The sequence below is a fragment of the Myodes glareolus genome, chromosome 27, assembly GCF_982192425.1.
Source record: "Myodes glareolus chromosome 27, mMyoGla1.1, whole genome shotgun sequence".
Taxonomy (NCBI): Eukaryota; Metazoa; Chordata; class Mammalia; order Rodentia; family Cricetidae; genus Myodes; species Myodes glareolus.
In genome coordinates this window covers 39194722-39210749 of record NC_142052.1, presented here as the reverse complement: position 1 = coordinate 39210749, position 16028 = coordinate 39194722, and the positions used below count along the sequence as shown (strand labels likewise).

Below are 16028 nucleotides of genomic sequence, written 5' to 3'. Positions count from 1 at the left end.
GCATTTGTGTGACGCTGAACATTTTGGGATTGTTTGTAAGTGGTTGTCTTATGAGCTGAAAACAGAATATTGATATGGAGAATTGGATTGTAATTTCTGTACTGACATTCCTAGGCTATTTAATGCTTGCTTTTCTTTTAGAATACTCTCTACCAAAGGACTTATTTATGCTTCTTTGCATAGGACCCCCTTGTCAACTGAGCCTTCTGCACTTCAAGGCTGCGCTCACCTCCAGTCACACCTCTGTGCTATTTAACAAGTCAAAGTATTTCACAGGGAAAAGGATATCTTGAGAAGCAAATGGCATAAAATGGATTTATAAGCTTTGAACCACCAATGTATAAATATTAGTAATGAGAAGGTCTCCTTATTTCTATGGAAGTCTAAAGATAGTGTTCTTGTTTGAAAAAGAAACTACCACTTCTCAGATGTATACTTTATATCTGTTAGGAATACAGACTAATAATCTGCCCGGCATCATTTATATAATTGGGCTCTATGTCAAGTACTAGAACTTTCTAATAAAAACTAATAATAAATATTTATTTATTATTCTTTTGGAGACTATGTCTCACTATGTAGCCCTGGTTGGCCTAGAACTCACTATATAGACCAGACTGGCTTCAAACTCAGAGATCTCTTGCCTCTGCCTCCCAAGTACAAGAATTATAGGCGTGTGCTACCACAAGGGGTTCCAGTGCGCCTCTTCTCTAACGTTTCTCCTCTTTCCTCTCTTAGGTTGTCTTTGTCGACGATGTCAATATGCCTGCCCGGGAGGTCTACGGGGCTCAGCCGCCCATTGAGTTACTCAGACAGTGGCTGGACCACTGGAACTGGTACGACCTCAAGGACTGCTCGGTGATTAAGCTAGTGGACATCCAGATCATGTGCGCTATGGGCCCTCCAGGTATGCGTTCCGAGTCTGCGGCTGTTAGGAGAGAGGACCGCCCCAGCTGTATCTAAGGAGATGGCTGGAGAAAGAAGGAGAAACCCAATGGAACAATCCTGAGTTACAGTGCTTGGGGAACGCATTTTCAAACCTGTTTCCACTGAAAGCTAATGGAATGTTAATTTCATAAAATGGGTGGCCCTGGTTAGAACACTGGCCAACCAATTCTTCCAAACCTGTTAGTATTTTCTGGAAGTTGACTCCCCATGTCCTACCCCTACATAGTCCCCCAGGACCAGCTGGCATCCACCCCTGTGCCATTCTTGAAGCATCAGAGATAGTCATTCTTCTGCACCAATGCACACCCCTTCTCTGGATTTAAAGTTTGCTATGAAGAATTAAAATAGCGAGAACCCAGAGGAACGAGCTCTTTAGTTCCCTTTTCGTTTTCAAAGAGAAGTTCGCGAACCAGGCTAATCTTGATACGCCTACAGCGGCTTGATTCTGCTAGCTGGAGACCTTTCACTCCTTCCTTCTGCCTTCAATCTGGCACCCTACTGAAAAATTTCTCTGAATATACTGCTTCAGGGCATGTGCACAATATATGCTAAAACTATTATGTGCTTTTAAAAGCACTTCTCTACCGACGAGTATAAGAGAAAAATCACTTTGTCGAGTAACTGTTACTGTCTGCATTTTGTTTGTCGGCCTGAGGGCTGGACCCAGAGCCTAGGGAGTGCTAAGCCTGTGTGGTTCCCTAAGCTTTGACCCCAGCCCTATATACTTTAAATATGATACAGTTCTGAGAATAACTGTTAAAGGCTACATCCTTTATGGAAGTCTTGTGTTTGAAAATGTGATCACTATTTATGGAAGTAAGACATTCTCCAGACTCTTAAAATTGTAAGTAGCCAGCGAAGTGGCGGCATGCTCTCATAGATTGGTCTCACAGGAAGTCAATCAAGGTGTGGGGGAGGAATTAGGATAAAATAACCAAACTGAGTTCACTCAAGTCATGCAGTTAAAAAAAGTCACCTCAAGTTTGAGTGGAAATAGTTTTGATATTAGTGTCTCCCCAAACAGTTAATTACTTTTTAATTCTTTCTGTGTGACATCAGTTTATCACCTTCCAAGTTAAACTGCCAAGAAGTAAAGAAGATACTTTGGCATTATTCTAGCAATATTAAGAATTATTCTCTCCTGCTCTGGGTGGTGGTGACCCACGCCTTTAATCCCAGCACTCGGGAGGCAGAGGCAGGCGGATCTCTGTGAGTTCGAGGCCAGCCTGGTCTACAAAAAGAGTTCCAGGACAGCCAGGGCTATACAGAAGAACCCTGTCTCGACAAACAAATAACAAACAAGGAATTCTGCTTTCTAATCCTTAGGCGGTGGCCGCAATCCAATAACCCCTCGCTATGTGAGACATTTCAACATCGTCACCATCAATGAGTTTAGCGACAAGTCCATGTTCACCATCTTCTCCAGAATCCTGACCTGGCACCTGAGGACCTGGTAGGGAATTCAGGATTGCGCGGCTTCTTTTTAAAAAATATAAAATTCTTAGGAATGTATCCAACGAGTTGTATTTAGTACATACTCTAGTGAAAGCCTCCCCAGACAGAGAAGGGTAACAGGTGACGTCACTGTTCTCCATTCCTCTCCTGCCCTAGTGTGAGAACACAGCACAAGGCGGTCACTGAATTCTGCTCCCCGCTTCTCTTGAGTTTTCGTAACCGAGAATGATTAAGGTTGGAAGGAAGTGTCCAGCTTGCGCTGTAACTTCGATATCCTCTGGGGGAACCTTGTGTTCCACACGGGAGTTCCCGCCCCCACATTTCAGATAGAGACTGGGGAAATGGTTCCCAGCTGTAGGGATTCAGTTCTAACCCAGGAGATGAGTGGTCATCAGGGATCCGTTACCCGGCTCTCAACCATCCTGGCTCCCTGAAACCCATTCCTGGGAAATGGCTATTTCTTACCCGACCCAACGGTGATGGAACAGACACCCAGCTTCTTGCTGAGCCAGGAGTTGAATGCAGCCAATCTTTCCCAATGGACTTTATTCTACTTTACTCTATTTAATAATATATTTTACCTCTCTTATTTTTTTTGGTAATTTTTATTCTCTTTTTTTTCTGGAAGCACATATTTCTTTATGGATCCTATTTGTATAAAATTGAGAATTTCAAAAAGTGTACCAGCTAGGGAAGATTTGGCTTGGCGTGTGGTGGCATTTGCCTGGTTCTTACACTTTTGTGCACAGCTGAAATCCACAAAGTTAGCTGATCCTGCCAAATTCACAGGGTTCCTTTGGACATACCACAGAATACTAAGTGGAACGCTTCTTGAAAAGAAGTGAACTCCAGAATAGTTAGAAGCGGGAATTTTATAAGCCAAATTGCTTCGATCACAATTGAAAATGTTACACTAATCACCTGAGTGCTAATAGCCGGTTGTTGTGTTTGCTAACTTTTTTCTGGCAATTCTTTTTCCCCTAAGTTATAAGTTTCCAGATGATTTTCTGGACTTGACCACACAAATTGTGCACGGCACAATGGCCCTGTACAAGGACGCCATGAAGAATCTCTTGCCTACCCCGGCTAAGTCTCACTACCTGTTCAACCTTCGCGATTTCTCCCGCGTCATTCAAGGCGTTTGTCTGTCGAGACCAGAAACAGCAGAGAACAAAGAGGCCATTAAACGCCTGTGGGTCCACGAGGTAAGATTCCATCTCCGCCCAATGTGGTTACGAGAGAGCAAGAGCTCGGTGCCAGAGACTGAGTAGAGAGGAAAACTCAGTAGTGCATGTGGTCGAGGCTCACTTAGGTACTTGACATTGCGTAGGCCATGGCAGGTAAATTTTAGAGTATTTAATACCTGAAATTTTAGAGTATTTAATGTCTAATCTTGCATTTTGACTTAGGCTATCTCGAAGCAGGAGCTAATTTCAGCCTTTCAGCGTCTTAACCCTCCCCAGTTCTCCTTAGAGCGTCCTCTGCGACAGGACAACTCCAAGCAGGTGGTTCTAAAGCATCCATGTCCCAGAGAGAACAAAACTACTCTGCAAAACGTGTCGGGATTCCTAGTCTGAGCACACAGAAGCAATCTCTCCATTCTCTTGGGAATAAGGCGAGGATGTCCTCCTCCTTCTTTCTGTCCGTGTTCATTTTCTTCCAGAAACTTGGAAGGAGGAGGGAAGAGAGAAATCACCAAAGGTGACACATTGAAAATCATAGTTTGATATTTTAAATGGTCATCGAGGCTACAGAGAAGTGGAAAGAAAACACCGAGCCCCACCCTGTTTTCCACATATGAGTAATACAGTCATTTGAATCTTTAATAAAGATAGCAGTTGGGCTATGCTGCCAGACTAAATCTGCGCGGTACCGTCAGTACGATTTGAGAGATACAAACCAGTTTCCCGAGGCGCTCTAGATACAATGTTTGAGATCCTAAATCCTTGCAAATGCCAGTCTGAATCTGAGCGGCCCTCGCCTGCACTTGGAAGTTATGGCCGCAGCCAGGTTAAAGCTGTGCTTTGGAAAGTCTGACCTGGCAATCCCACCACCCTTGACTGTGGCTGGGTGTGTCTCACATCTGGGGATGGGGCCAGAGGCTCCAACTTTAGTGAGCCAATGAGCCACAGAATATTCTGGAAGTGAGAGAAAGTGCCAAGGGAGTAGCCTGGCGGTCATTGGAAGCTCGTGCCTTCTGTTAGAACATGGCCTGTCTCTCACAGATGGCGGCGGTCACTTGGAAAAGTCCAAGTCCCGATACCCTTAAGAGGTCAGGTCGTGCCTCCCTGCAGCTGTCCCAGGGACAGAGAGTTAAGAAGCAGTGTGTAGGGACTTGGAAGTTCTCCATGGACGGTTCCCGACTTTTCTCTGCTCTGTGTCACAGACTGTGGTGTGCAAGTCCCCTCCAGTCCCTGAAGCTGACAAACTTCTGACGTTCATCTCTTTCTGGGATCTGCTAGCGGGGATGTGCTCTGACAACCGCTCTCTGAGGAGGCTCCTCTCTGCTCCACCTCCCTCTCCAGCCTCCCCCTCTTTCTTTTATTCTCCTTTAAGAAGCTGCTCTCCAGGTTTTGAAGGGAAGGCCCTCCTTCCTTTGGAGACGTTGGTTTGTTTAGATTTCCATCTGTTGTTTTGCTTTTGTCTAAGCCTGTTTCTTCCACCTCGAGGCCCGAGCATGACTTTGCGTCCCTTCCCTTCCCTTCCCCTAATAAACCAGAGCTTCTAAAGTGAGTTCTGCACCAGCGTCCCCTCTCAATCTGATGCGGCAGCCTTCGTCGTTATCTCCTTATAGCTGTTCTGTTTAGTACCTTCTTTGAGGGGAGGAGGCACTTTACCCAAGAACCTTTAGACCGAGCAGCTTATCAGTGACAAGCGTTTCATTTCAAACAGTACCAAATCTGGGCAGTGGCGCATGTAGTGTCCATGGAGAGCCTGTTGCTTGTTTGCGGACAGGGCTTTCTCTCTGTGTTCACATGGCTGGAAGTGGTGGGGTGCTCCCCGGTTTCTGTGTATGACATTAATCTGCTTATGGGCACTCTGCCCCATGACCTAATTACAGAGCCCTGTCCACCAGTCCCACCAGCATCATCTGGGAGGGAGGATTTCAACACAGAAATTTTGCAATTAAGTAAAGATTTAGAACAAGACAGCATTTTATCACGAACCAGTCTTACTCTAGGAGGCATCTAGAATTTTCCATCTCAGGAGTTCTCCCCTTTATCATCCTTCTTTCTGCATTATTTTCTTCCCGCTATATAAAGGCTTATGGTCAAGACTTAGATACATTCTTATTACACAAGTCACCCAGCCCCATAGGTTTACTAATCATTACTTCGGTTTATTTATTCTTTTTTTTCATCGCACTTAGCATCACCTAGCACATTTAAATGTTTTGTTTGCTTGCTGTCTTTGTCATTGTATCAGCCTTTGCTTATCAGTCCCTTTCCCAGGAGCCCGGCCGGTAACAAGTGCTCAGTGACTGCCGGTGAATGAGGACTCAAAGGGGAGGCAGGCAGAAGGGATATGGCGTCATCGACCTTATCGTGTGGGACTGGACATGCCAGGGAGTAGGTTATAGATGCCGGTGTATGTGTGACTCAGCCAGCTTTTAGCCTTTTCCGGACTCCATCAGATTATTGGCTGTTAGCAATCACTAATAGTTCTTTGAACATTTACCAAGGCTCATAACAAAAAAAGAAACCCTTGTAATTTTAATGATTATTTTATATTCTCCCACATACACGCTTCTCTGTGGAAGTTCAGCATTTTAGTCCAGTGGGGTCCAGTGGTTTGGGTCCCTGTATCCCTTCCCCTCAGGGTGTTTGGCAGGCTTCCTCTCTGATGCGGGGCTACTGGACCTAGCCACCTCAGATCCTGCCTCCGTGATGTCCCCACTGACCATGCCGTTTAATGCCACCCCACCTCCACCCTAGCAGTTCAGACTTCCCTGTCCTATGTCCCGCCTGCCCCCCGCCCCCATTCAATAACACTTTCCAACTCCCAGCCTGTCAGGAAGCTTGTTTATTATGCTTCTTATTGTCCATCTCCCCCAGCACACCGACTCCACCGGGAAGATTTCCCTTTTCTCTTTGTTTATCTTCAGGTGCCGAGAACAATATTTGACACATTGTTCTCAGCATTTCAAAAACTGTGAAGTATTGAATTCAGGAGTCTAATTTGCGCTTTATTTCTGTTGACTGAAGACAGTTTCCTTCAGGGCTTAATATATGTCGAAGACTACGGTGGGTGCCCTTTTCCTTCCCAGGTACTGCTGGGAAGGACCTGATCTAATTTCATAACACGGTTTTGGAGGGAACTGGCTTCCTCCCATTCCCCTCGGTTTCTCTATGGTGTCCGAACTTTAGCGAGCATATTACCTAGTGACCCTGTTAAATATTGGTATTCTACAAAAACAAAGAAAAACAACACCCCCAGGAGAAAAAGAGATGGAGGAGTTGGAGTTTTTCCCAAAATTAAATTTCCTCACGCTGCGAAGGAGACTACCTAAAAAGTGAGAAGACAATACGGAAGACAGAGACAGTGCTTGTTAGCCTCGCTTTGATGGGTGTGAGGTGCCCACAGCACATCAGAAAGCATTGCAGCTGAGCTCAGCACACTGAAACCCAGCACTTGGGATGCTAACTTTCCAAAGAAGGCCCTCTGAGTGAGTTAGAGAGAGAAAGGGGCGGGGCAGGCACGCGAGAGAGCATGCTAGCAAAGCACCCCTTCCTGAAGAAAGATCTCCTGTCCTGTCCAATTAGGGCCCTTTTGATATCACCTAGCAATAATTGTCTCCTTCAAGACCCAGTCTCAAGCGTTGGGATGTGTGATTCGATCCAAAATGAACTCTGACTGCAGGACAGTAATATCGGCATGAAGGATTAATTGTCGAAGACAGAAAAGTTGCTTATTTATTGTGGCTCCAAATCACATGCATATAATCAGATTTATTCTAATAATTGCTTCTGGAATCGATTCCACCGGAGATGTTTGAGATGTCCACCACGTGTCTGAAACAACTGTCCCTGATCCAAGACAATTGTCTACAAAAAAAAAGAAATGTACTTAAAGACACAGCAAATAATTTGCTAATAACCCTTAAAAAGTTACCTATCTAGGAAAAAAGCAATGCGTTGGGAAGGGAGCTGACAAACCCTGGCTCCCAGTGATCATATCTGCGACCCGGACCTGAGCAGTCAGCCGAGGAACTCACTCACCTCAGGGCCTCAGTCCCTTTGCAGACACCCAGTCCATCAGCCTCTGCAAATTGCTTTCTAAAGTTTATTTGCGTATTAATTTTGAGATTATGATATAGTTACAACATTTCTCCTTTCCCTTTCTTCCCCTCAAACCCTCCCATACACCCCTTCTCGGGTCCTCTTCAAATTCATGGCCTATTTTTTCACTAATTATTACTGCATGCATATAGTTATCGCATACATATTATATATATATATATATAATACACACACACACATATTCCTAAACATAATGTTTATAATGTTACTTGTATGGATATTTTCCGGGATGACCATTTGGCCCTGAACCATTTGGTTTGTTCTTTCGTGCCCCAGCCATCTCTCACGCTTCCGTTTCTCCTCAGTTGCCTGTAGGTCTTTGTGCAGGGTTGCAGGCTAGTGGGCTGCTCCTTGTCCAGTTGGACGCCTCTGTTAGGAGCATCCTTGTGTAGCGCATGTTTGGCCAGCTGTGTTGGTGGGGCCTTGTGTACGTCACTTCTGATGTTACTAGCAAACACAGCCTTGCAGCAGACTCCCTGCTCCTCCGGTCCTCTGGTTCTTAGACCTCTCCCCCCTCTTCCACGATGTTCTCAGAGCCTCGGGTGTGGGGGTGTTTTGCAGGTGTATTCATTCGGACCGGGCTCCACTATTCGGCATTTTGATTGGTTGTGGTTTTCGGTAGTGGTTCACTCTGTCGCACAGACACGCCTCCTTGATGAGGCTGTGAAGACTATGTTACCTTGAGAACAAGAACACGTGTTTCTCGATTGCTGGTGGAGATGGTGCTGGTTCAGGAAATCAGTGGTGTCGATTCCCCTGCAGTAATCACGGCCTCCTCGCACTGGGGAGCTGGCTAGGTTTCCAATACCAGGCATGGTTTTCCTGCGGTTGACTAGGTCTCGACTGTAGCGAGGCGCTGTTATTGGTCATCACCAAGCTAAGCACGCCACGACCGCACCCTTAGGGCTGTCATGCCCTGCTGCTCACTGACGTGCTGCACAGACACCACGGCTGGGGACAAATTACTTTTCATTGGGCGTCGCTGAAGGCGACTGTTGTATCCAACAGACATAATTAAAATTAATATTTAAACTTTATTAGGACATAGTCTTTGCATATGCTTTGGATCAAGCTTGTGGCTATTTCAGGGCTGGCTTTCATACTATCTACTTGGTGTTTTATAATTGACACAGAATAAATAAGCAGACTTAAGAAAATATTATTCTTAAAGCCACTTTTAAAACTGTGCAGGTCCTCAGAGTATATTATGATCGCCTTCTGGATAACGCCGACAGAAGCTGGCTGATTAACTACATACAGGAAGTTCTAAGAAACTACATGCAGGAAGATTTTCATGAACTCTTCAGCAACTTGGATTTCGATTATGACGGCATTGTGGAAGAAGATGACTTACGAAGTTTAATGTTTTGTGATTTTCACGACCCGAAGAGGGAGGATACCTACTACAGGGAAATCGCAGACGTGGACTTACTTCGGATGATCGTGGAAAGCCACCTCGACGAATACAACAACATGAGCAAAAAGCCCATGAACCTGGTCTTGTTCCGGTTTGCCATCGAACACATCAGTCGGATCTCCCGGATCTTGAAGCAGCCGAGGAGCCACGCTCTCCTCGTGGGCGTTGGCGGGAGCGGAAGGCAGTCGGCCACGAGGCTGGCGGCCCACATGGCCGACTTTTCCGTCTTCCAGGTGGAGATCTCCAAGGGCTACGGGAGCAACGAGTGGCGCGAAGATTTAAAAGTGATCTTACGGAAGTGCGCGGAAGGCGACATGCAGGGGGTCTTCCTGTTCACGGACACGCAGATCAAAAGGGAGTCCTTCCTGGAAGACATCAACAACCTGCTGAACGCCGGGGAGGTTCCAAACCTCTTTGCTTTGGACGAGAAGCAAGAGATCTGCGAGAAGATGCGCCAGCTGGACCGCCAGCGGGATAAGACCAAGCAAACGGACGGGAGCCCCATTGCACTTTTCAACATGTTCATCGACCGCTGCCGCAGCCAACTGCATGTGGTCCTGGCCATGAGCCCCATCGGAGATGCCTTTCGGATCCGTCTGAGGAAATTCCCTGCCCTGGTTAACTGTTGCACCATCGACTGGTTCCAGGTACGTATGTCCCCGTGAAATTTGGATAGAAACCTAGAAAGGTTGAATCTCCATCATCGTGAAATATTTCTCGACTCCACCCCAAAGTATAGGTTTGTGAATCTTTCATTTTTATCATAATGTGTCGTATGCAGTTATAGCAACATTACAAGATTTCATTCATTAATCTAAATGCATTACAGAAAGTGTTAGGATTAACCTGTCCTTGTATCAGGGTCCCAATAGGAAACAACATAGCTGAAAAGAGATTGGGGAGGGACTGGCCATAGAAGCGTGGGTAGGGCTAAGGGAGCCAAGAGGGCATGCTGGGAAAAGACTTGTAGAGCTGAGCTACAGACCCACTTCTGGCTCACTCCACCCTCTGCGCTGTTTACAGAACCTGACAAAAATCAGAAGGGAAAACACCATGGGCATTTCTGTAGTAAAGTTCTGTCTCAGAAAGCAGGAAGCTGAAGACACAGGGACAGAAGCTCTGACAGGGCCGGAGAAAAAACAGCAGAGTATATGAAAACTCAGATCCTCCTGGTTTACATTTCAGTCACAGAGCGGACTCTGAGCACATGTGTGGCTGAGGTCCTGTATGTAGATCTAACCCAACCATTGTGATAATGGAAAGTTACACAGACCTTTACTGCCATGTCGTTCATTCCAGGCGAGTGTCCTTTGCTGGCTCCTTTCTTGCTTTTACCAGAACGCTGTAACAACTGTACATATAAGGAGCAAAGGCTTTCTATAGAAAACCTTTAAGAGAAAAGAAAAACTGACCCAAACCAAGACCCTGGCACAGATAAGAACTGTAAAATGGGGCTGGGGGAAGGGCAGAGAGGTTAGGGTGAAGGAGCCGAGGGATGTGGCCCAGTTGAGGTCACAAGGGTAGGCAGGGCTGGTTCAGACAAAGATCTGCAAGTTGGTTTGGATCTTACCACGTGTGCACTGGGCAGACTTCCGGGGTTGGGTCGGGAAGTGTGCCATGGCACCTTTGCATTTTGAAAAGTTATTTTTTTGTCTTTACCGGGAGTGAAGACAGGGATGGTCACGCTGGCTCACACCGGCTGATGATAGCAGAAACCTGAGTTCGGGCAGCAGTGGTGTGGGAAGAAGGAAAAGAGTTTAGAAGTTGTTTTAGGGGGTCGAGGAGGAGGAGCGGATGGAGGAAGTCCTGCGCCTTGACTCCGGCGTGTTGGTGACTGATGGTGATGTCTACCGAGTTGAGGAAGAATCCAGCTCGGCTGGGGAGGGAGGAACGGTGGCGGTGCAGGCTTGCTGACTTGGAACTGTCCTTGAGCTATCTGAGGGACATCATCGAGGTGGTCATTTGTGTGATTCCGTTGTTTAGGGGGAAAGTATAATAACCGTGGGGAGGATTAAATGAAATAATACATGTCATGCAGAGAGAAGTACACACTGAGTTCAGAGCCTCCTCTTTCTTTATCCCGTCGACACTCAATAACAATTTTTCTAATGCCAGAGCACACTGGACAGGGTCGCTACCTGCATTAGCTACCACCACCCTGCCTTAAGCAGGCAAGGGCAGGAAGAAAGCCCTCTATGGAGTCTTTCCCACTCCAAGCCTTAAACGAGTCCTCTTTGTCTCTAATTCACAACACACAAAGGGCTGCAGCCACGACAGGATAGTCCTAGCGACCTTGAGCAACTGCTGATAATATTCATTTTAAATTCAGTCGTGGCCGGAAGACGCGTTGGAAGCGGTGGCGTCACGGTTCCTGGAAGATATCGAAATGTCGGGGGAGATCCTAGAGGGCTGTATCGAGATGTGCAAGAACTTCCACACGTCCACCATCAACTTGTCGACGTCGTTCCATAATGAGCTGCAGAGATACAACTACGTGACTCCCACCTCCTATCTGGAACTTATCTCTACTTTCAAACTCTTGCTAGAAAAGAAAAGAAAGTAAGGACGAAAAAAATCTGGTCTTAAGTACGCTATGAGCGTTTAAACATGTTTGTGTGAAACCGACATAGCAATGATGGGATCACACACTTTTCCTATAAATTTACTGTTGTCGAAACTTTGAGGTTCAATCCTATGAGTCTGAGGGCAGGAAGCAGGTCTCGTTCTTAGGCTGAATTATGTTGCCTAGTACACCGTAAATCTATCATTTCGTTTCCCGCAGGAGTGAAGGCGGGACTAGGGAGGTAGCCGTATGAAGATCTGAATTTCAATCCCCAGAACCCAAGGGGGAGAAACAGAAACTGGGTGTACTGGCCCACGTTTACAAGGCTCAGTGCTGGAAGATGGAGACAGTCCAGTCTCCGAGGCCAGCTACCCAAGGTGCAAAACCGCGATGCACAGATGCACCCTCGAGGCCATACAGATGCCCCCCACATGGGGAAGAATGAAGGTGTGCCCTATAAGGCAGGGTAAATCCTGAGAATTCCTTGATGCTAATGTTGAGTAAGGACCATTAGTGAGTGATTTTTTTCCCCTTTTATTAGGGATAAGATGATTTATAAGTCTTCTTGTGGGGGTCTACACAGCCACGATTGCAGAGACAGACTTGATTTTCTCTCTACCAACCTTCTATTTGAAAATGTCAGTATGGTGTGTGCAAGAGGCATAGGCCACAGCCGGTCTCAACAGAAGTTTTCAGAGAAATTTGATCTCAAATTTCCTTTGGCCATAACAATACTTGAAGTGCACATTCTAAAATCTAAAACTTACTAACGTCAAGGTTGAAAGTTAAAAAAAGTTTCGAAAATTTTAGTGACTTATCCTCCCTACAGTGAGTGCCAACGTGAGTTCTCGGAAAAGTTGGTCCTAGGCTTTCTTTGCTTCTGCAAATGAGTACCGGACTTGCACATTCAAAAATGTAAAATTTATTAACATTCTCCTTGAAAGTTGGAAATTGAGAAAACTGTGGTGATATCCCTGAAGGAAGTCTTTAGTCTCAAATGCTCTCTAAAGTGAATTTTATGTAGTATTTATTATTTCTGTAGCAGAAACACAGCAAGACTTTATTGAGAGGCAGAGTAGCTTCCCCTGCAGTGGGGGTGGGGGTGGGGGTGGGGGGTCTGATAATGGCTGACTTTGCATTTTCACCCTTGATGTTTTTTTTATCCTGGATTTAGCAAATCACATTTAGTTACTTAAATGAGTCTGGCAAATCAAACTTATCCATATCATGAGTCATAAATTGTACATTATAAAATTCTGGAGATGTTTTAAACCTAGAACAGAGATCATATTCTACAGTTCAATTATATTATATTTACAGTACATTTCAGGGCTATTAACCGGATAGAGCAAATTCTTTTAAATATTAAAAAAAAATACTTAAAGCAGATTCCTTAACATGAAATATTAGTATGTGTTTCCATAATTAAACTCAAAATCTCTCAGAGGCTCATTCAAGAGCATAAGCATTTTGAAGTGCTGTTTTTCATATTGATGAAGATGGTACCCGGACACTCTAAGTGGGGGACATTCCTCATCCCCCACTCAGAGTGTCTATTGCTACATTATCCCAGATCGTCTGGGTTCCTGCGGTCCACACCCTACAGTCTCACTGTTAGTAATGTTTCCACCTGTCAGATGACATCTACGGTTCCCACCCAGAACTATGACATAACTTGACAGGACTTTATTTATTTGACTCTCAAAATTCTTTACCTAACAATGGGATCTTGCTTGTTCTTTTCCATTTACCTGTGCTGGAGGACCAGAAGTTCTCAGAGATTAAATTTGGGATATCACCCATAAACAAGGCTCTTATTTGTATATTCGCAGTGCTTAAGGTCAGCCTAACTGAAAACGAGGCTAAACCAGCAGTATATAAACTCACAGCAGGGTTAAAAAGCCATGGCGGAGGGCATTTCAGATAATCGCCTTGTTCTTTTACTCTTTTATCTTTTACATTTTCCCCTTCATAATTTGTTGCCAATTAATTAAAATATAACTGTATCATCTCTCCCTTCCCGTTCTTTCCTTCTTCTAACGCCTCCCATGTCCCCTCTTCTCAAGTTGATAGCCTTTTAAAATATTTTTACACACACACACATACACACCCACAATCAAATGTATCCGTACAACCCGATGAGTCCATTCTTGTTATTTGTGTGTGATTTCAGGTCTGACCACTTTGTGTTAAACAGCCAGTGAGGGAGCTCATATCTGGGAAGAGGCTGATTCTCCCTCTCTCAGTAGCCCCCAGTTGCCCGTACTTCTCCGTCTTGGGCGGGAGCCTGTGAGATTTTCCCTTTCCGTGTTAGCATGGGTATGGCTTCTGTTGTTGTTCAGGTCTTGGTTTATGTCGTCCTTTCTGAGAGAGGCAGGCACGCAGAAGGCTTGTGGGCATTCGGGCTCTCTGTGTCACCTTTTCTCCTACGTTCCCTGGGCCACAGCAGGAGCGGTGTCGCCGATGGATCTGGCCGGTGCAGTTAGGCTCCCTACCGTCCACTGATCTTTGTGTCCGGTCCAGCTGTGGTTTTCTGGAACTGTCTCCACGTGCTGTAGGAAGAAGGCTAACTTTGATGAGGGTGAGAGCTTCCCTGTCAGATGATCTTGCAAGTGAGAATTTGTACGTTCCCTGTTAACTTTTGCTAGAATTCTTACCTTGTGTTTGTGCGTCTTGAGCAGATTAAGCTCCAGGACTCTCGCTATCCAGTTAGAACCTAGAAACAAGACATCATGGCGCCTGCCAAAAAGTCGACACTTAAAGTTGGCAGAGTCTTCTGGGATGAGTTTTGTTACAAGCCCCGTCCTAGGGCTTGCTCCCAGGCGCTGGCGGAGGCTACTTCACACACAGCACAGGACCGTAGGGAAATCTGGCTTCTCTGCCCCACACTTTTGTCAACTGTTTTGCTTTCGCAGAAGGAATTCAACACATGATAAAAATGTGAATTTCTGAGTTTATCCTCCCTCTCTATGACAGCCTTTCCCATGGTTGTCTTTGTCTTTCCCTTTGGGTTACTTTATCTCTGTCAGACTGTCTTCCTACTCTAGCTATTTTCTTGAAAATTTTTGAAATATGTCATATTTTAAGATAAATTGTTGTAGCTAAGGAGATTTTTCTCAGTAGAGAACATATATGGACGTGGGTAAGTGTTTTAAAGAATATTAAAATAGTAAATTTTAAAGGACTTAAATTATTTATTATTCCTTTAAAAACCACTTTGCACAAAAGATGTTTAGTTTTAATATCAGCCTCAATTGTCCCTTTTGTCTTAATAAAAAATTACTATTTCAAGATGTGATACATTTTTAAATTCAAATACATTCTAAACACAGGTCTCGCTGTATACCCTAGGCTAATACAGCCCTGACTGGATAACTTCAACTTCCCAACTACTGGGAAGATATAATCTATTTTAAGTACCTTTTCATCTCGGGCAATATTCAAAATGACATATGTGGGGCATTTAAGTCTTTTTGAAGTAAATAATTATTTTTTTTTTTAAAAAAAAACAGCCTATAGAATTGTTGAAAGTAATTCGCCGAGGTGACAAGGGACTGGCCAAGGTTCCAGGTGTAGTGCCAGTTTGTCACAGGAGGCCCTTTGCCTTGTCACCAGTGTTCTTATGTATTCTCCGGAGCTTTTTTCATATTCCTGGAGGCACTGAAAACACAGGACTAAGATACATCAGTGTTTCATCGTAATTGTGCAGAATCCAGCATTGATGGGTTCATGCTTTTTTCACAATCAGCTAAGGCCTGTGAAAGACGTTTAGACCAAACTCAAGCTCACTCAAGGTGTCCCCTGATGTGGTAAGCAGGCCCCCGAGTCTCACCTCATCTCGCCTCTTTGCTTGCAGCGAGGTGATGAAAATGAAGAAGCGATACGAAGTGGGCTTGGACAAACTGGATTCAGCCGCGTCGCAGGTGGCCACCATGCAGAGCGAGCTGGAGGCCCTGCACCCTCAGCTGAAGGTCGCCAGCCGCGAGGTGGACGACATGATGGTCATCATCGAGAGGGAGTCTGTGGAGGTTGCCAAGACCGAGAAGATCGTGAAAGCCGACGAAACAGTCGCCAACGATCAAGCCATGGCCGCCAAAGCCATCAAGGATGAGTGTGACGCCGACCTGGCCGAGGCCCTCCCCATCCTGGAGTCGGCACTGGCCGCCCTCGACACCCTGACCGCGCAGGTGAGAGCCATGCGGATGGCGAGGATTTGCCACCGGGGACCACGGTTGAGTTCCCTCAAGTCGCCACCCAATTTCAGGAACCCTTTTAAATTGACAAGGGGATTTCCCGGTTCTCTGAAAACAGAGATGCACCCTCATGAAGAAGGCTCTTTTGAAAG

The 16028-nt window shown here is 45.5% G+C and overlaps 1 protein-coding gene across 2 annotated transcripts in view; it reads left to right on the top strand.

The window, feature by feature from the left end:
* Dnah7 (dynein axonemal heavy chain 7) overlaps positions 1-16028 on the top strand; it is a 209756-nt gene that overhangs the window by 110350 nt on the left and 83378 nt on the right. The window contains exons 38-43 of one of the 2 annotated variants that reach the window (XM_087902283.1): positions 739-907; positions 2275-2401; positions 3389-3608; positions 8895-9767; positions 11450-11679; positions 15540-15870. In XM_087902283.1, the coding sequence (XP_087758409.1) occupies positions 739-907; positions 2275-2401; positions 3389-3608; positions 8895-9767; positions 11450-11679; positions 15540-15870 (1950 nt within the window). The remainder of the gene's footprint in view (positions 1-738; positions 908-2274; positions 2402-3388; positions 3609-8894; positions 9768-11449; positions 11680-15539; positions 15871-16028) is intronic. The other variant, XM_087902284.1, reaches the window with a different exon arrangement.